The 16622-nt window shown below is 38.8% G+C and overlaps 4 protein-coding genes across 7 annotated transcripts; 2 read left to right on the plus strand and 2 right to left on the minus strand.

Moving 5' to 3' along the window:
* The first annotated feature begins 2122 nt into the window (after positions 1-2122).
* Positions 2123-7670, plus strand: LOC108817291 (ABC transporter B family member 21). 3 transcript variants are annotated; one of them, XM_056991057.1, is made up of 11 exons: positions 2123-2243; positions 2739-3104; positions 3214-3268; positions 3363-3538; positions 3755-4741; positions 4855-5128; positions 5203-6044; positions 6130-6396; positions 6494-6757; positions 6842-7135; positions 7226-7670. In XM_056991057.1, exons 2-11 carry the CDS (start codon positions 2751-2753, stop codon positions 7577-7579), a joined length of 3867 nt encoding a protein of 1288 aa, XP_056847037.1. In that variant the 5' UTR covers positions 2123-2243; positions 2739-2750; the 3' UTR covers positions 7580-7670. The 3 variants fall into 3 exon arrangements, with proteins under 3 accessions (XP_056847037.1, XP_018445446.2, XP_056847038.1); XM_018589944.2 differs by lacking the exon at positions 2123-2243 and adding an exon at positions 2264-2422; XM_056991058.1 differs by lacking the exon at positions 2123-2243 and adding an exon at positions 2446-2547.
* On the minus strand, positions 7611-9022 carry LOC108833892 (uncharacterized). The gene is made up of 7 exons (XM_018607285.2): positions 8852-9022; positions 8683-8757; positions 8490-8547; positions 8346-8410; positions 8126-8188; positions 7961-8038; positions 7611-7885 (listed from the first exon to the last, which is right to left on the minus strand). The coding sequence occupies exons 1-7, from the start codon at positions 8906-8908 to the stop codon at positions 7706-7708; spliced, it is 576 nt and encodes a 191-aa protein (XP_018462787.1). The 5' UTR covers positions 8909-9022; the 3' UTR covers positions 7611-7705.
* Positions 9023-9160: 138 nt separating this feature from the next.
* LOC108833893 (L-cysteine desulfhydrase) lies at positions 9161-11092 on the minus strand. The gene is made up of 2 exons (XM_018607286.2): positions 9614-11092; positions 9161-9448 (listed from the first exon to the last, which is right to left on the minus strand). The coding sequence occupies exon 1, from the start codon at positions 10990-10992 to the stop codon at positions 9622-9624; it is 1371 nt and encodes a 456-aa protein (XP_018462788.1). The 5' UTR covers positions 10993-11092; the 3' UTR covers positions 9161-9448; positions 9614-9621.
* A 131-nt stretch (positions 11093-11223) lies between these two features.
* On the plus strand, positions 11224-13653 carry LOC130497826 (uncharacterized). Of its 2 annotated transcripts, none has more exons than XM_056991060.1 (2): positions 11224-11609; positions 12814-13653. In XM_056991060.1, the coding sequence occupies exon 2, from the start codon at positions 12814-12816 to the stop codon at positions 13381-13383; it is 570 nt and encodes a 189-aa protein (XP_056847040.1). In that variant the 5' UTR covers positions 11224-11609; the 3' UTR covers positions 13384-13653. The 2 variants fall into 2 exon arrangements, with proteins under 2 accessions (XP_056847040.1, XP_056847039.1); XM_056991059.1 differs by lacking the exon at positions 11224-11609 and adding an exon at positions 11855-12059 and having other exon boundaries at positions 12107-13653.
* Positions 13654-16622: the final 2969 nt, after the last annotated feature.

Here is a 16622-nt window from a genome sequence, read left to right on the forward strand (position 1 = left end):
ATTTCGTCACTGCGATCCAGTCTTTTTAAACTAAAAGATCGCTATGTTTTTGACTCTATGCTATTATATATATATATAGATATTGATGGGAATAGAGATTAATGTTGGCAGATATTTATGAGGCTAGCAAAAGTGAATCCTACTTGTTACTAAGAACATGACTGGTGTAACTGCAGCGGTCATGGAACGAGTGCAGTTGCAGGCGTTTATAGATACATATGGTTGCAGTTTTAAACGTATTTAAGAGATTTATATGATTAGTACGTATAACGGTTAGAAATTAGTGTGTCTACGAGATATTTATTATTGATTAACTATCAAATACATCAGCAATTAAATATTAAATTAACAATATTTATATTTTATACAATTATAAAATATTAAAAATTATAATGTTCTAATAAATATAGAATATATACTATTGAAATTTAAAAATATTATCAAAAATATTTTTATTTTAAAGTTTTATAATATAAATTAATATATATATGCTATTTCAATTTATTTTTTATTGAATATTCTTATTTTTATTTTTATATTGTTTTTCATTTAAAAAAAATGTACCCATCCAAAACCACAACCGCAAACGATAGTTGAAACCAGTTTTTAACTTTTAGAAATTTAAAACGGTTTGAAATGATTTATAGTGTTTTATGTGATTGTTAAAAAATGTCAACAACCGTTTACCAACCACAAAAAAATGCATTTGCGATCGACAGGGGGAAAATCAGTCGGCATGCCCTAAATCAAAACTCATTTCCGAAGCGACTTGTTCCCGGACATAAGGATGAAGAGTAAACGATCTATATCTTAAGTTCCTTGACAAAATGGAATAATCGAAATTCCAATAATGTATAAAGGAACAAATGATTTATATCTGGAGAACGTATAAGAAAATTCATTGGCTGCTTGAAAGTTGAAATTTGATCCGTTACGTATTGAAATGAAATGCGATCATATCATAATATAAGAAAAACAAAAGAAAATATGTAAAGAAAAAGCTTACGTAACGTTTTGTGCTTTGTCAAATAAACAATAGTTACTTTGTAATATATTTTAATCATTCAAGAATAATTTCATGGCCCGGGATATGAAGAAATATCGTGCAAGTTGCATATAAAAAATCAATATGAATTGTAATTCAATCAAAAAAGATATGAATTGTAATTTTGTCTGCTTATGAATAATGGTATCACACTAGGCCTGGGCACGGATCGGATATTCGGGTTTTTGAAGGTATTTGTGATTTGCTTCGAATGTTACGGATATCTGATTTTTCGATTTGCTTTGCTTCGGAAAAATACGGATATTCGGAAAAACGGATATCCGGAAAATAAATAGATATTTGCGGATATTCGCGGATACTTACGGATCTCTCATTTGTTTTGATTAATACAAATAATCTTAAAAATTTGATACAAATTTGTTTTGTAAAATATATTTTTTGCATGATATAAAAGATAAAAATTAAAAAAAGCAATGAATCTTCATATTTTGTAAATTTTTAAACTTAGTTAAAATTATAATAACACAAAACTTAAAAAAAATTATAATTATCGTAAATATTTTCTCTTCCTTTTATGTAATACTTTTATATAAGTAATAATATGAATAGAATCTATCAAATAATATATTAGAATAATAATTATATAGTTTTATACATTTAAAACTTTAAATATAATCAAAATATACATGTATTTATATATTGACGGATCGGATCGGATATTCGCTTCCCAAAATTTTAATATTTGTGATTTGCTTCGATTTTGACGGATATTGAATTTTAGTATTTGCTTTGCTTCGAAAGCTTACGGATATTCGGAATTTTCGAATCGAATAGCAACGGATAACGAATCGAATCAAATTTAACGGATAAAATGCCCAGCCCTATATCACACCATATAAAATGCGGCTAATGGCCAAATGTTTTGCATTGTATGAACAAAGAAAAGTAAAAGTTGGTTAGTCAGTTTCAGAAAAAAAGAAGTTGGTTAGTCTAATCAAGTTTGAAAGAACATCATAAGAATTTTATCAAAAAAAAAAAAAGAACATCATAAGAAAATATTATTTTGTGTGTTCTTTGTTCTCTGTGTTTAGAAGCTTCCTGTGATTTTATTCAACAAAGTTGGTTGGTAATAAGACTTATCCTCAGAGAAGAGACCAAACAAACTTGGCGTCTGTCCTGTCACGTCTTCGGGTTTCAGCAAGGTCGTTTTTGACGACTCTGGTCATTGTTTCTTGAAGTAGGTCCCAAACTCCACCTTGAATCAATTCAAATAGACGGAGAATTAACGAGTTCTTGAACTTTTTAATAATTCATCACTGCTTCTTCTTCAAGTAACGAACAAGCGTGTATATTTTAACCCTCCACAAACTTTATTCCACTGCTTTCTTCATACAAACAAAGTCATTGTTTATAAGGGTACATGCTTCTCTGTTTTTTTCTTCTTTCAAGTTCTAGAACTGGTTCTTAAACTTCTCTGTTTTTTTACGTTCTTCAACTGGTTTCTGGACTGGAAGTTTAGTGATGTTTGTGATCTTTTAACGGTCTAATTTTTCTTACTTTTATTCTTATAGATCTTGAATTTCTATCTTTAGCACAAATCCTTGTTAGTTGCTTTTATTCATATAGATCTTGAATTTCTATCTTTAGCACAATTCCTTGTTAGTTGGTGAACACTAATCTTGAAATCCTTAGCTTTGGTTTTCACAATAGGCTTTTTCTATGTTTCACACAGGATCATAGGACAATGGACAGTGTAATAGAATCAGAGAAAGATCCGAAGGTGGATTCACCTAACATAGCCGAAGCAGAAACCTCAAACTCAAAACCCCATAAAGAAGAAAAAGAAGTTAAAAGAGAGTCTGTTCTGAAAGAAGAGAAAAAGAAGAAAGAAGATGAAGACGAGAAGACAAAGACGGTGCCGTTTCACAAGCTGTTTGCCTTTGCAGACTCCTTTGACATCATATTGATGATCCTCGGGACTATTGGTGCTGTGGGAAACGGTCTTGGCTTCCCTATCATGACCATCCTATTCGGAGATGTCATTGATGTGTTCGGACAGAACCAAAACAGTTCAGATGTTTCTGACAAGATCGCCAAGGTAAAATAAAAATAATAATAATAATAAACAGTCTCTCTACTCGTTTAACCTCTGTTGTTTTAGACCCATCACACAACGATTTGATCTTTTAGTACAATCTTACACACAGGTTGCTCTGAAGTTTGTATACCTTGGCCTAGGAACCCTAGTGGCAGCTCTACTCCGTAAGAACAAGTTCATTTTTTTTTCTCTAAAATATACAGTGTCTTTGAAATTGAGAGATTTGGTCTTTGTGTGTTGTTGTATGTATATAAACAGAGGTTTCTGGTTGGATGATCTCTGGTGAGAGACAAGCTGGAAGAATAAGAAGTTTATATCTAAAAACCATATTGAGACAAGACATAGCTTTCTTCGATGTCGAAACAAACACAGGTGAAGTTGTTGGAAGAATGTCTGGTGACACTGTCCTTATACAAGACGCCATGGGAGAAAAGGTAGCAAGCAGCTTAGCCCCAAAAAACATTTATCAATCTTATATTTTCTTATAATGCCTTATGCTTAAATAATAATTTGTGCCTTAATTCTTCGTATAAAATTTTAATAATCCTCTATACATAACAAAATTATCGTAATATAAAATCTTGATGCCCTAAACGGTTGGTTCCTTTGGCCCTTAATAAAAGGTTTAAACTTTCTTGAATCTATTGCAGGTTGGTAAGGCTATACAGTTGATATCAACATTTATAGGTGGATTTGTGATAGCTTTCACGGAAGGATGGCTTCTAACACTAGTCATGGTATCTTCAATACCACTTCTAGTAATGTCTGGTGCAGCTCTCGCTATCGTCATATCGAAAATGGCTTCACGTGGACAAACTTCTTATGCCAAAGCTGCGGTTGTGGTCGAGCAAACAGTTGGGTCCATAAGAACGGTTGCATCCTTCACAGGAGAGAAACAAGCTATAAGCAGTTACAACAAGCATCTTGTCTCTGCCTATAGAGCAGGTGTGTTCGAAGGAGCTTCCACAGGGCTCGGTCTCGGTACACTCAACATTGTCATCTTTTGCACTTATGCTTTAGCTGTTTGGTACGGTGGGAAGATGATATTGGAGAAAGGGTACACAGGAGGACAAGTTCTCGTCATCATCTTCGCGGTTCTAACCGGTTCCATGTCGTTAGGACAGGCGTCTCCTTGCTTAAGCGCGTTTGCAGCTGGTCAAGCAGCTGCGTACAAAATGTTCGAGACGATTAAAAGAAAGCCGGAGATTGATGCTTTTGATACAAGCGGGAAGGTTCTTGATGATGTTAGAGGAGATATAGAGCTTAGAGATGTTAGCTTTAGCTACCCGGCGAGACCAGAGGAGCAGATCTTTCGCGGGTTTTCGCTCTCTATCTCGAGTGGTTCCACGGTGGCGCTGGTTGGGCAGAGTGGAAGTGGGAAGTCTACTGTTGTGAGTTTGATAGAGAGGTTTTACGATCCGCAGAGGGGTGAAGTGAGAATCGATGGTGTTAACCTTAAAGAGTTTCAGCTGAAATGGATCAGAAGCAAGATAGGACTTGTGAGTCAAGAACCTGTTCTGTTCACGTCGAGTATCAAAGAGAACATCGCTTACGGGAAAGAAGACGCCACAGTGGAAGAGATTCGTATGGCTACAGAGCTTGCAAATGCATCTAAGTTCATTGATAAACTTCCTCAGGTTTGAGACTTTTACTTACCTCTCCTCTGTTTCATCTCTGTTTCGTCTCTGTTTCACTCTGTTTTGTCTCTGTTTTCATTTTAGATGTAACTGAAATTAACTGTAACTTGCAGGGTTTAGACACGATGGTTGGAGAACACGGGACACAGCTTTCAGGAGGACAGAAACAGAGGATCGCAGTGGCTAGAGCTATATTAAAAGATCCAAGAATCTTGCTTTTAGATGAAGCAACAAGCGCGCTTGATGCAGAGTCAGAGAGAATAGTTCAAGAAGCTCTTGATAGGATCATGGTTAACAGAACAACTATTGTGGTCGCTCATAGATTGAGCACAGTGAGAAACGCAGACATGATTGCTGTGATTCATCAAGGAAAGATCGTTGAGAAAGGTAAAAACATCAAACACACATAAATCTTGTTTGACAATAAATGCTGATGAACGAACATAAACTTTTATGATCAGGTTCTCACTCTGAGCTCCTAAGAGACCCTGAAGGAGCTTACTCTCAGCTCATACGTCTACAAGAAGATAACAAAAAGTCTGAAGATCCAACGGAAGAGCAGAAGATATCAATGGAGTCTATGAAACGGTCTAGCTTGAGAAAGTCATCGCTGAGCCGGTCTTTAAGCAAAAGATCATCTTCTTTCTCTATGTTTGGTTTTCCAGCAGGCATAGACACAACCAACGAAACCAAACCAGAGCAAGGCCAGGATTCTAGTCCCATCAAGAAAGTATCATTCCTTAGAGTAGCTGCTTTAAACAAACCAGAGATACCAATGCTTATACTCGGATCTATAGCAGCTGTTCTAAACGGAGTGATACTTCCCATCTTTGGGATCCTAATCTCAAGCGTGATCAAAGCCTTCTTCAAACCACCTGAGCAGTTAAAATCCGACACAAGGTTTTGGGCAATCATCTTCATGCTTCTTGGTGTAGCTTCGATGGTGGTCTACCCGGCGCAGACCATCTTTTTCTCTATAGCTGGATGTAAACTAGTGCAGCGGATAAGATCGATGTGTTTTGAGAAAGTGGTTCACATGGAAGTTGGATGGTTCGATGAGACTGAGAACTCGAGTGGTGCTATTGGAGCTAGGCTTTCAGCTGATGCCGCTACGGTTCGTGGTCTTGTTGGAGATGCATTGGCTCAAACCGTACAGAATCTTGCGTCTGTCACGGCTGGTGTGGTCATCGCGTTTGTGGCGAGCTGGCAGTTAGCTTTCATTGTTTTGGCCATGCTTCCGCTGATCGGGCTTAACGGTTATGTTTACATGAAGTTCATGGTTGGCTTCAGTGCAGATGCAAAGGTAACAAAGTCATGTCCACTTAAAAATTACATTCTCTGTAAGTTGTCTTTGTGTTGATGAAAGTATTTGATAAACTGTTTGGCAGAGAATGTACGAGGAAGCGAGCCAAGTAGCGAACGATGCGGTGGGGAGCATAAGAACGGTTGCTTCGTTCTGTGCAGAGGAGAAAGTGATGAAAATGTATAAGAAGAAATGTGAAGGTCCTATGAAAACAGGAATACGTCAAGGCATAGTTAGTGGTATTGGTTTCGGAGTTTCTTTCTTCGTCCTCTTTGCTTCTTACGCAGCTAGTTTCTATGCCGGTGCAAGGCTTGTTGATGACGGCAAGACAACCTTTGATTCTGTTTTCAGGGTAACAAAACCAAGAAAAAATGAGTTTCAGACAATCAACTAAGGTTCTTGTTTTTTTTTGTCCACCATCTAACAGTTTTGTTTTGTTTGGAAAACAGGTTTTCTTTGCTTTGACAATGGCGGCTGTAGCTATATCTCAGTCGAGTTCATTGTCTCCTGATTCCAGCAAAGCTAGCAATGCGGCTGCATCCATCTTCGCGGTTATAGACAGAGAATCGAAGATCGATCCAAGTGATGAGTCTGGGAGAGTTCTTGATAATGTTAAAGGAGATATTGAACTTCGTCATGTTAGTTTCAAGTATCCTTCAAGACCAGATGTTCAGATCTTCCAGGATCTTTGTCTGTCTATTCGAGCCGGAAAGGTTAAGACATTGATCTTGAAACACGTTTTCAGTTTGGTCTTCTTTTCAACTATGTTCTTGAACTCTGCTCTTTTGTTTTTTCAGACAATAGCTTTGGTTGGAGAGAGCGGAAGCGGGAAATCGACTGTGATTGCGTTGCTTCAGAGGTTTTATGATCCTGATTCGGGTCAGATCACTCTTGACGGAGTTGAGATTAAGACCTTGCAGCTGAAATGGCTAAGGCAGCAAACAGGACTTGTGAGCCAAGAACCGGTTCTGTTCAATGAAACGATCAGAGCAAACATTGCTTACGGAAAAGGAGGAGATGCTTCTGAAAACGAAATAGTATCTGCAGCTGAGCTGTCTAACGCTCATGGCTTCATTAGTGGACTACAACAAGTAACCTTAACAGCTCCTGACTGAATGAAATTGAACAGCCCTAATTTTCATAGATTCATACTGAACTGAAAGATGTATCTACTGTTGCAGGGTTATGAGACAATGGTTGGTGAAAGAGGAGTTCAACTATCAGGCGGGCAGAAGCAGAGAGTAGCTATAGCGAGAGCAATTCTTAAAGACCCTAAGGTGTTGCTACTGGATGAAGCAACAAGCGCGCTAGACGCTGAGTCAGAGCGTGTGGTGCAGGACGCATTGGACAGGGTTATGGTAAACAGAACAACCGTGGTGGTGGCACATCGGTTATCAACAATCAAGAATGCAGATGTAATTGCTGTGGTGAAGAATGGAGTGATAGTTGAGAAAGGAAAGCATGACACTTTGATTGGTATCAAAGATGGTGTCTATGCTTCTTTAGTACAGCTTCATCTGAGTGCTTCTACATAAACATTTATATAAGATTATTACCATTTGTGAGTAATATACAGTGGAAATTAAAAAGTTTCAATTTATACATTCATTATGGAATGTTTGTATAGATTATTGTGTCAGGAAAAAAAAACAAAAAAAATGTTAATCATCATCATCACTATATGAGACTAAGGCTAAACCTGTTTGCAGAGGTTCAGGAGGGCCAGAGATATCTTTGTTCTCTTCCTCTGTGGCTTTAACCTTCTTCGGTTGTGGTTTGACTGTTATGATGGTGTTAAATGGACGACTTGCAGTGTTTCTCTTCCCGGTTGTTTTATGTTCCTATAGAAGAGATCAATAAACATAAATACACCATGTGGGTTTTAATGCTCAAGTGCAGAATACGGGGTACTCCACTTTAGTGGTTGGAGCTGGTGGTGGAAGTGCAGCTTCTTCTGGTTCTTGAGGGATTGCTGATCGTGCTGAAACTGCTGCCTGAAAAAATAAAACCATAATCCAAGGATGATCCAGCATTTAAAGATTTGTTTAGATGTTTTTTTCAAGATTCACAAGAAATTTAACCTGGAAACTACGAATCTGTTGTTCGTCTTCATCTGCTAATCTCCGTTCATATTCCTTCCTTGACTACAAATGCAAATGAAGAGATTAAGATGAATATCACCTCAAGCTTTCTTAGTCATGATTCTTTCTTCTATTAACATCATTAATCCATCAAGGTCTTACATTGGTCATATGCTATATGCAAGCACTAAAAGATAAGTTGAATAAACAGGGAAGAAACTATTGAGAAAGACTGCTCACTATCGAGAAACTCAGTCTCCTCTTCATCAAGAGCTTTGGGTGGTCCTGACAAATCCAATTCAAAGAGAAGAGCTAACTACATCATTCTCTTAGAGCCTGCTAAAAAAAGTAGAGAGTGACTAACTATGCTTGAATCGTTCGTTAAACTCAGCGTCTTTCTTGTCTTTGTTCTCTTTCAAAATCTGAAAATTAAAAGGGAAAACATTGTTCTTAGTCTTCCATGAAGCTTGTTGGTTAACAGTAATGACTACTCATGGGAAACTCAATAATCATTCAGCTGCTGCAATCTGATCAAAAGACTGAGGAAGGAGATTAACCTCGTACAAAGCCCTGTCTCTCTGGAAGGTTCCATCTTCTACTCTTTCGCCTCTTTCTCTCTTCGATTCCTCTAACTGCCATCACACCAAAATTCAATTGTTCACAAAAATATTAAGATCGAATATCTACAAAGCTAAGGCTTCGATAGAGAGGCAAGAAAGATAGAACCTGTTCCTCGGAGACGAAATTGAGTAGCCTAGTAGGCTTCAGTGTCTCTTCAGCCATCTTCTTCTTCTTCGTCTTTGCAATAACAACTTCCGTTGGCTTTTACCAAAAAAAAGACACTTCCGTTGGCTCTGGCCGGATTTAATAACAAACTTTTCTTTCTCCGACAAAACCGACGACACGTCAATATTCTCAAGTTTTTTAAATCTCCACAAATTACCCATCGAATTTTTATTTATTCTAGTTTGACCCTACAGGTTTCACCTGATCAGTTTAGTTTACACAAACATGTGAATCTATACGATGGTGAGATATTGAAGAAAATGTCTTAAATAACGAAAAATTGTCTGAATGAAATACAGATTTTGAAGGAAGAATGTCTAATGAACATGATTTTATTGCACAATAATTATACAAAATGTGTTAAACGTTAAAAAAAAAAAAACGCATTAAAAAGCCTCCTCAAGGTTAGCTTCTTCTTCCATCTCACGCCGCTCCACCACAAAGCTCAATAACGATAAAGTTACCTCCGGGACCTTGGCTAGTGGCTGTGGCTCCTCCTCTAAAGCCTTATTGTTACACCGGAATATACCAAACTACCTGCCACCAAACCACAACAAAAGTATCCACTTTTAGAAGACACACATCGCCATAATGGGTTTGGTTCCATATACACAACCATAGATAATGGAACAAGACCTAAAGCATTTTACTAGATATACATGTTTCTTGAATCAACTCTAGATTCTGATTTTTAAGGCATACCTGGCTTACTACACGGGAGGAAGGTTTTGACAAGTCATCTGATCCTTCACCAGCTCGGTTATTGCGTCTCTCAGTCTCTCGTAATCCTCTGTTTCGTTATAAACCTGACGAGAAATCCGAACGTACGCAGTGATTAGCCCACCGTCTCTATCTTTCACTCCTTCCTCGCCATCCCTCAACCCAAGAAAATAAACAGGAACCTCCACTGAACGATGCACCCGCAGATACGACCGCAACTTAATAGCATCCTCATCGCTTTCAACACAGAGTTTCGAAGGCAAACCGATCATAACCATCCCAACACACATCTCAGGAGGCGACCCAAGATTCGTCCCCCAAGCACTACACAGCATCAACCCCATCCTCACAGCTTCATCGTGGTTCCTCTTCATTATCCCATCGATCCCTCCCTCGAACCTCTTCACAAACTCCATCACAGACGGAACCACAAGCTGCGAGCTGTAATCCCTAGTCCCAATCCAAGCACTCTCTATAGCCAAGCCATTCCCAAACTCATGAGACACCACAGGGTGATGAACATCAGACTCAGAACCCCCACCACGTTTCTTACAGTAGAAAAACGCAATAGACGGCGGACAAAAGAACCACTTATGCAGATTACTAACATAGTAATCAGCACCAATCTCTTTCACATCAACCTTAACACTCCCAATGGCATGAGCCGCGTCAACAAAAACCTCCTCCACACCTTCCTCTCTGCAGACCTTAACCAACTCTCTCACCGGCAGCAAAACGCACGGCATCGACGTTATATGGTCAATGATAGCTAACCTAACCGTTCTACCATTCTCCCTACCTCTCTCCAACCCTTCCCTAAACGCAGAGACAATCTCTTCGTTCGAATTCACAGGGAAAGGCAACCTAACCTCGACGGTGGATCCCCCCACGCGCGACACGTAAGCCTGAATCGACTTCTTCACGCTCTGAAACGCGCAGTTGAACATCACCACACTGTCCTCCTTCCGATACCTCCCTTCCGAGAAACACCTCCCGACTCTCTGAAGCACGATCGCCGCCGCCGTGGTGGCGTTGTCGACCAAGGACACCTCGTCGACGTCGTCGGCGTTGATCAGGTCGCCGATCACGGCTCGGGAGGCGAGCAGTCCGCGGCGGAGGCCGTTGAAGTAGAACTCGTCCGGCTGGCGGAGGAACCGGAGCTGCCAGTCGCGCTGCGCGTCGAGGACGGAGCTCGGGCAGCAGCCGAAGCTGCCGTTGTTGATCCTGGCGACGCCGGTCTGGTGGTGAGCGAACTCGGAGCGGATGTCTGAGTCGGTGAGGAACTCGGAGAGGCGGGGCTTCTTCGGGTCGCGGTGGTTGTGATTCGTGGAATCGCCGTTGCGCCGATCGTCCGCCGCCATCGGGATAAGAGTCTCCTCCTCTAGGGTTTCGTCTTCGATTTAGTGGTGCGGTGACACTTTTGCGCTTCCCGACAACGACTGAGAAATATTTCAAAATTTAATATGATTTTTTATTTATTTATTTTTAGTTTCATTTTGATAAAGATGACGCTGCTAAACGATAACGTTAATCATTAATTAAGACTTAGACCACAAACTGTAATATAGGCTCTTTATTGGGCCAATATATATGAAATATTGGTAGGTTCTGTGACATGTGATATCACTCCCGATTTGTAAAATAGTACATTTTGTTATGAATATTGTGTGATGTCTATTATGGAATGTTCTAGATTTACTTGTTCTCTACTCCAAGTTACTTGTTCCCTATTCCAAGTTATTAGACTTTGTCTCCAAGCTATGTAATCCTATATAAGGAACTCATTACTCATGGAATAATAACAATTCATTCATCTCTAAGCCATACGGCTCTCTCTCTCTCTCTCTCTCTTTAGTTCGATCTATTCTAAGACAAGAATACTAGGATTAGAACACGTTATCAGCACGATCCAGCTCCAAGATCAACTATCAAGAGTTTCTAAGAAAGGAACCAAGGAGAAGAATCGGTAAAGTTAAAGGTAAGATCTCAAGAACCCTAATCTTTACTTGTGGTTCAAGCAATTCGGATTTCAAACTTCTCTTCATCTTAAATCCGATTTAAAAGGTTTTGTGATTTGATTTGGTTGATTTTAGTTCTTGTTTTATTTTAAAATCAAAACCCTAAACCCTTAATAGTTTTACATGACTTTAGTTTTGTATGGACAACAAGTGATACCCCTTTAAGGATGACACGCTATATGTCCAAACAAAACTTAAGGTCAATGTTTAACCTAATCCTAAAATCAGATTTGAATTTTAAACCCTAATCCTTAAAGTTTAAATCCGATTTTAAGAAACCCGAAACCCTAAAATATAAAGCATGTGATTACATGACTTTCGTTTTGTATGGACAACAAGTGATACCCCTTTAAGGATGACACGCTATATGTCCAAACAAAACATACGGTTAATGTTTTCCACATCTTTTGGTCGATGATGCACACCATAGTGTGGCTAGACCATGATTTTCTTTTAGGTCAATGATGCATACCAATAGGTATGACTAGACCATATGAAGTAAAGGTCGATGATACGTACTCTTAAGTACGATTAGACCATAAAACAAAATCAATGGTCGATGATGTTCACCCTCAGGTGCAACTAGATTTTTCACCTATGATTCACGGTGATCATCCACGATGATCCGCGTTGATCTATGATCCATGATGATCCTCGATGATCCGCGATGATCTACGATGATCAGTGATCCAAGGTGATCCACGGTGATCCTCGATGATCCACGGTGATCCACAATCACCGGTGATGGATGATGCGCACCACAGTGCAGCTAAATCACGATCCGTTTTATTTGGTCGAGGATGTGTACCGAATGGTACTACTAGACCATTAAACCGCATGGGTCGATGTAGCATACCATATGGTATGCCTAAACCATGCACTCTTCCATCCCACTATTTTCAAGGGATTTATAAATCAAATAAGTTGATTAAGTGATGGATGAGTTATGAGAAAGTAAATTTCTAAAGAGAATGCAAACTGGCCGTATGGCCCTCTTATTTGTTTGCTGGCAATGTGATTTAATTGTGTAATAGCCGAATGGCATTGGTCACACAAGCCATATGGCTTTATTGTTTACATACTGGCCGAGTGCCTTTTATTTCTTGGATAGCCAATGGCATCAGAAATTGTATGTACTAACACAAATCATTTTGATATATTCAGATGTCGAGACTCCATCACTCGGATTACCCAGCCCTTGATCTCAACGGAGACAATTACCTTGATTGGGCGATGAACACTTCATTTGATTTAAAGTCTAAAGGACTTGGGAAGTGTATCAAATACGGCAATGATACCCTTGCATATGAAAGGCGTAGAGCTGTTTTGATAATGAGAAATCATCTCGTGAAGGATCTGTATGATGAGTGCAGTTACATCAACGATCCTTACGATCTCTGGTCGAGATTGAACACCATGTTTTTCGAGCCATTACTAGATGAGTCCATGAAAGAATGGAAGGCTCTGAGGTTCCAGGATTATGAATCCGTGGATGACTATCACTTTGATCTTATGAGAATCACCTATAGTCTTAAACTATGTGGTGAAGTGATAACAAACTATGACTTGTTAAGCAAGACTCGTGACACGATCCATTCAAAGGAAGTGTTTTTATCACAGAAGGCTAAAGGTTTCACAACCTATTACGACCTTCTCTCATACCTTTCAGCTCTTGAGGAAAAGAAGCAAAAAGGAAAGTCAACCTCGACAAACTCGACTATGTTATGGAGATAAGTGCCGAGTATCAATGTGAGATGATATACGGTGATGCTGAAGAAGCTAAGAAAAGAAAATTCGGGTGGACTCATATAGATGATGAGATTGGTTTATTCATTGAATAGAGAACCAAATGTGAGCCACGTCCAAGATGTTATTATGGACTGGCCGGCTATTGTTTAAGCCTTTTGACATTCTGATTTCATACTTATGATTTGGTGTTTTCTTTTAAATATAATTTGTCATTCAAATTTCATAGCATTAATAAAAGTTTTTCTTTTATCTTGATTGATTTGCTTGAAAAATATTTTTTATTGACAAACGAGAATGAAAACTCGAGAAGAGTATGTCTAGATCACCACGCCTAAGGCATGGCCTTAAGAGGCAGGAAATTTATCACCTAAAACCCATTGAGAAAGACCCAAAATCCCCACTAGCCATGGACAAGGATACCACAATAACCGTGGTTGTAGATCCAATCATGGCCGAGGAGGGAGTAAAGGTCAAAGTGGCATTTTCAAGCCACCTCAAAATGGTTTCAATAATAATTCAATGGGCAGAGCAAAGCAAAAGGAAATGTTCCTTTTAGCTTATGAAAATCGCCAAAGGCATACATATAAAAGAGGTCGAGACTACATTCTCCCTACTGATCTAATACTATGCTAAGGATCAGTGTGATAAGGCATAAAAGCCTAGGTAACCAGTAAGGTTCACCAACGAATTTATACACTTTATGGCATGACCGGATTAACCATCCTGGTCTGAACTTGATTAATAAGGCACAAAGAGTTATCCCATAAGATCTCACGTTGTGAAACATGTACACAAGGGAAACTCAGTAGGCTTCATTGTTCCAAGCAACACGAAAGTATAATCTGATCATGAGGATAGTGAGAACAAAACCCGTGATCATGACCAGACCACAAATTCGTGTATCATGGTCTAAAACCATGCTGACCGTCCAAGCATTACGTTTAAGTGAGGACAAACAAACGTACTTTATAGCATGTTCATGAGGAGGAGAATAAACACTCCGTGTGGTCCATGACCATACTATAAAACCCGAACATGATAAGCCTGGCTGAAGGCCATAAGGCATTATAGCTTGGCCGTATAAGGCATAACCTATAAGGTTGAGACTTCAAAAGTCTATAAGCTTGGGTACACCACAAGAATACATGTATGAAAGATAAGATACATCAGGCCATATAAAGTGAGCATAGATATTCCCGTCTAAAGATGATAAAGGGTCATAATCCAGATATAGACCATCCTAAGAGTCTATGAATAAACCACCACATACATATGCGCCATCTAGGATGGAATACCTCATCTAAGGATGAGATGAAAATCGGGAATATATGTTGGATAAGAGAACATGATCTTTCTCCCACGAATTCAGTGAGACCATGAGCCAAACAAAGGTGATCATATTGTGGCCAAGGTACACGGATTACATACAAGATGAATCCGACTATCCAACATCATGGAGAAAGCTATAAGCTGGTAAATAGAAAGTGAAAGTGGAATGGTTTTAACCATCCAAGTCTTGGCAAAGATCCTCGGACCAGATATATATGTACTGGACGTCCATAAACAAAGAAAGAATGATAGCCAGACAGACCCGAAAGAATGACTAAGTCATACCAGCTTAGCACCACTATATAAATGTCCTAGTAGAGACATAATCAAGTTGCTGTAAAAGTCTATAGAAGATAGACCAGAATGTTCCATATATAATGAACCACGGATAGAAAGAGATAAGGTGCTCATAATGATAGATCCGGGTTCATGAAAGAGAAACCATACTAGACAATGAGATAAGACCGGCCGGTCCTAAGGTACAGGTATCATACAATGTAGCCTTGCAAACTACAAAGTATTCAATGATCCTGATAATAATAAAATCTCAATCGATTGTATCATGTCTAGAACGCGATAGAACGCGATGGAACATTATATAAGGTGTCGACACATACACACACTCATAAGTGATAAAGAGAAAGCACTTGAGCATAAGAGATATGCGAGGATCACTAACCCACGTAAGAGTACTCATCATAGAGAAATGAATGGGACGTGGAGTTATAGTAAAGAATGTATATGATGGGCGTATTGGCCAAATACATAAGATAGACGCCATCTAACCAGTGAACAGATGAGTCTTGTGAGGAAAAGAAAATCGTGAGCTGTAGAACATGAAAATACAGACAAGTGGTCGTACATGTTGCTACATAAAGCATTCAAAATGAATGGCTTGATCACACAAGGATACTCACAGGGACTAAGGAACAAGGAAATGAATTCCTAGGTGGTGAATGCTACTACCCAATATCGAAATTAATAAAGATTTGGACATCTAAGGAAGATGTAGTAGACATTGGATATATCACTAGATATAAAGGTAACATAAGATACCTTGAGAAATGAGAAAGAAGTTCTCATATAACAAAATCGTTCCTGCGTTGTTCATGGACTGAAATGCAGCTGCATGCGTGTATGTACACACGATATGATAAGACTAAGTGATGCTTAGTATAAAGTTCTATAAGAACGTTTCAGATCAGTCCATATAGTAGTCAATATATTCCTTGTGTTTATACTTAAAGAAAGGATGATTAAGATGATTGATTCTTGGAAAGGCTATGAAGAGACTGCGATGATCTATAGTAGAGATCATTAGCCGTATATGAATGTTGGGATCTATGATCCAACGTACCAAGAATAGATTGATCAAATGGTCTGAGAATCCATCAGATTCACGACCAAAGAGAACCATACCGACTAGGATCATGTCCGACCTAGTTCGACCTTAATCATCATTGGTCCCGACCAATCCATCCCGTCCAGCTTGTTCCGACCAGTTCCTCTAGGTCTTAAATCCGACCTAAACCATCCAAGTGAGAGGAACGTCCTATTGACCAAAAAGTGGTTTAGTTTAGATTAAACTTCAAACTATAACACAATAGCCACTTCATGAACAGACCATGGACATATACTAAAAGTTCATAAAGAGTTTTGGTCAAAGGATATGAATAAGATATATAATGGACAAGAACATAATCCGGATGGATTATCGATGATGTCATGATCCGGACAGATCATGGACATACAAAGACATTCATGGTCAAATTTATCTAAGAGAGATAAACCATATGATCCGAATGGACCATGAATATCATGAAAGCATTTTGCTGATGCAGGTTACCAGTCCGATCCACACAGTGCTAAGTCCCAAACCGGCTATGTTTTCACAT

The sequence above is a fragment of the Raphanus sativus genome, chromosome 7 (assembly GCF_000801105.2).
Source record: "Raphanus sativus cultivar WK10039 chromosome 7, ASM80110v3, whole genome shotgun sequence".
Classification (NCBI taxonomy): domain Eukaryota; kingdom Viridiplantae; phylum Streptophyta; class Magnoliopsida; order Brassicales; family Brassicaceae; genus Raphanus; species Raphanus sativus.

Excerpts from the sequence above, each read along its gene's own strand:
- LOC130497826 (XM_056991060.1), top strand. The coding sequence starts at position 12,814 with ATGTCGAGACTCCATCACTCGGATTACCCAGCCCTTGATCTCAACGGA.
- LOC108833892 (XM_018607285.2), bottom strand. The coding sequence starts at position 8,908 with ATGGCTGAAGAGACACTGAAGCCTACTAGGCTACTCAATTTCGTCTCC. Across the intron at positions 8,189-8,345 it reads GTGAGCAGTCTTTCTCAATA|TCAAGGAAGGAATATGAACG; the intron begins GTTTCTTCCCTG and ends TTGCATTTGTAG. Across the intron at positions 8,039-8,125 it reads AACAGATTCGTAGTTTCCAG|GCAGCAGTTTCAGCACGATC; the intron begins GTTAAATTTCTT and ends TTATTTTTTCAG.
- LOC108817291 (XM_056991057.1), top strand. The coding sequence starts at position 2,751 with ATGGACAGTGTAATAGAATCAGAGAAAGATCCGAAGGTGGATTCACCT. Across the intron at positions 3,105-3,213 it reads TTTCTGACAAGATCGCCAAG|GTTGCTCTGAAGTTTGTATA; the intron begins GTAAAATAAAAA and ends TCTTACACACAG. Across the intron at positions 3,269-3,362 it reads CCTAGTGGCAGCTCTACTCC|AGGTTTCTGGTTGGATGATC; the intron begins GTAAGAACAAGT and ends GTATATAAACAG.
- LOC108833893 (XM_018607286.2), bottom strand. The coding sequence starts at position 10,992 with ATGGCGGCGGACGATCGGCGCAACGGCGATTCCACGAATCACAACCAC.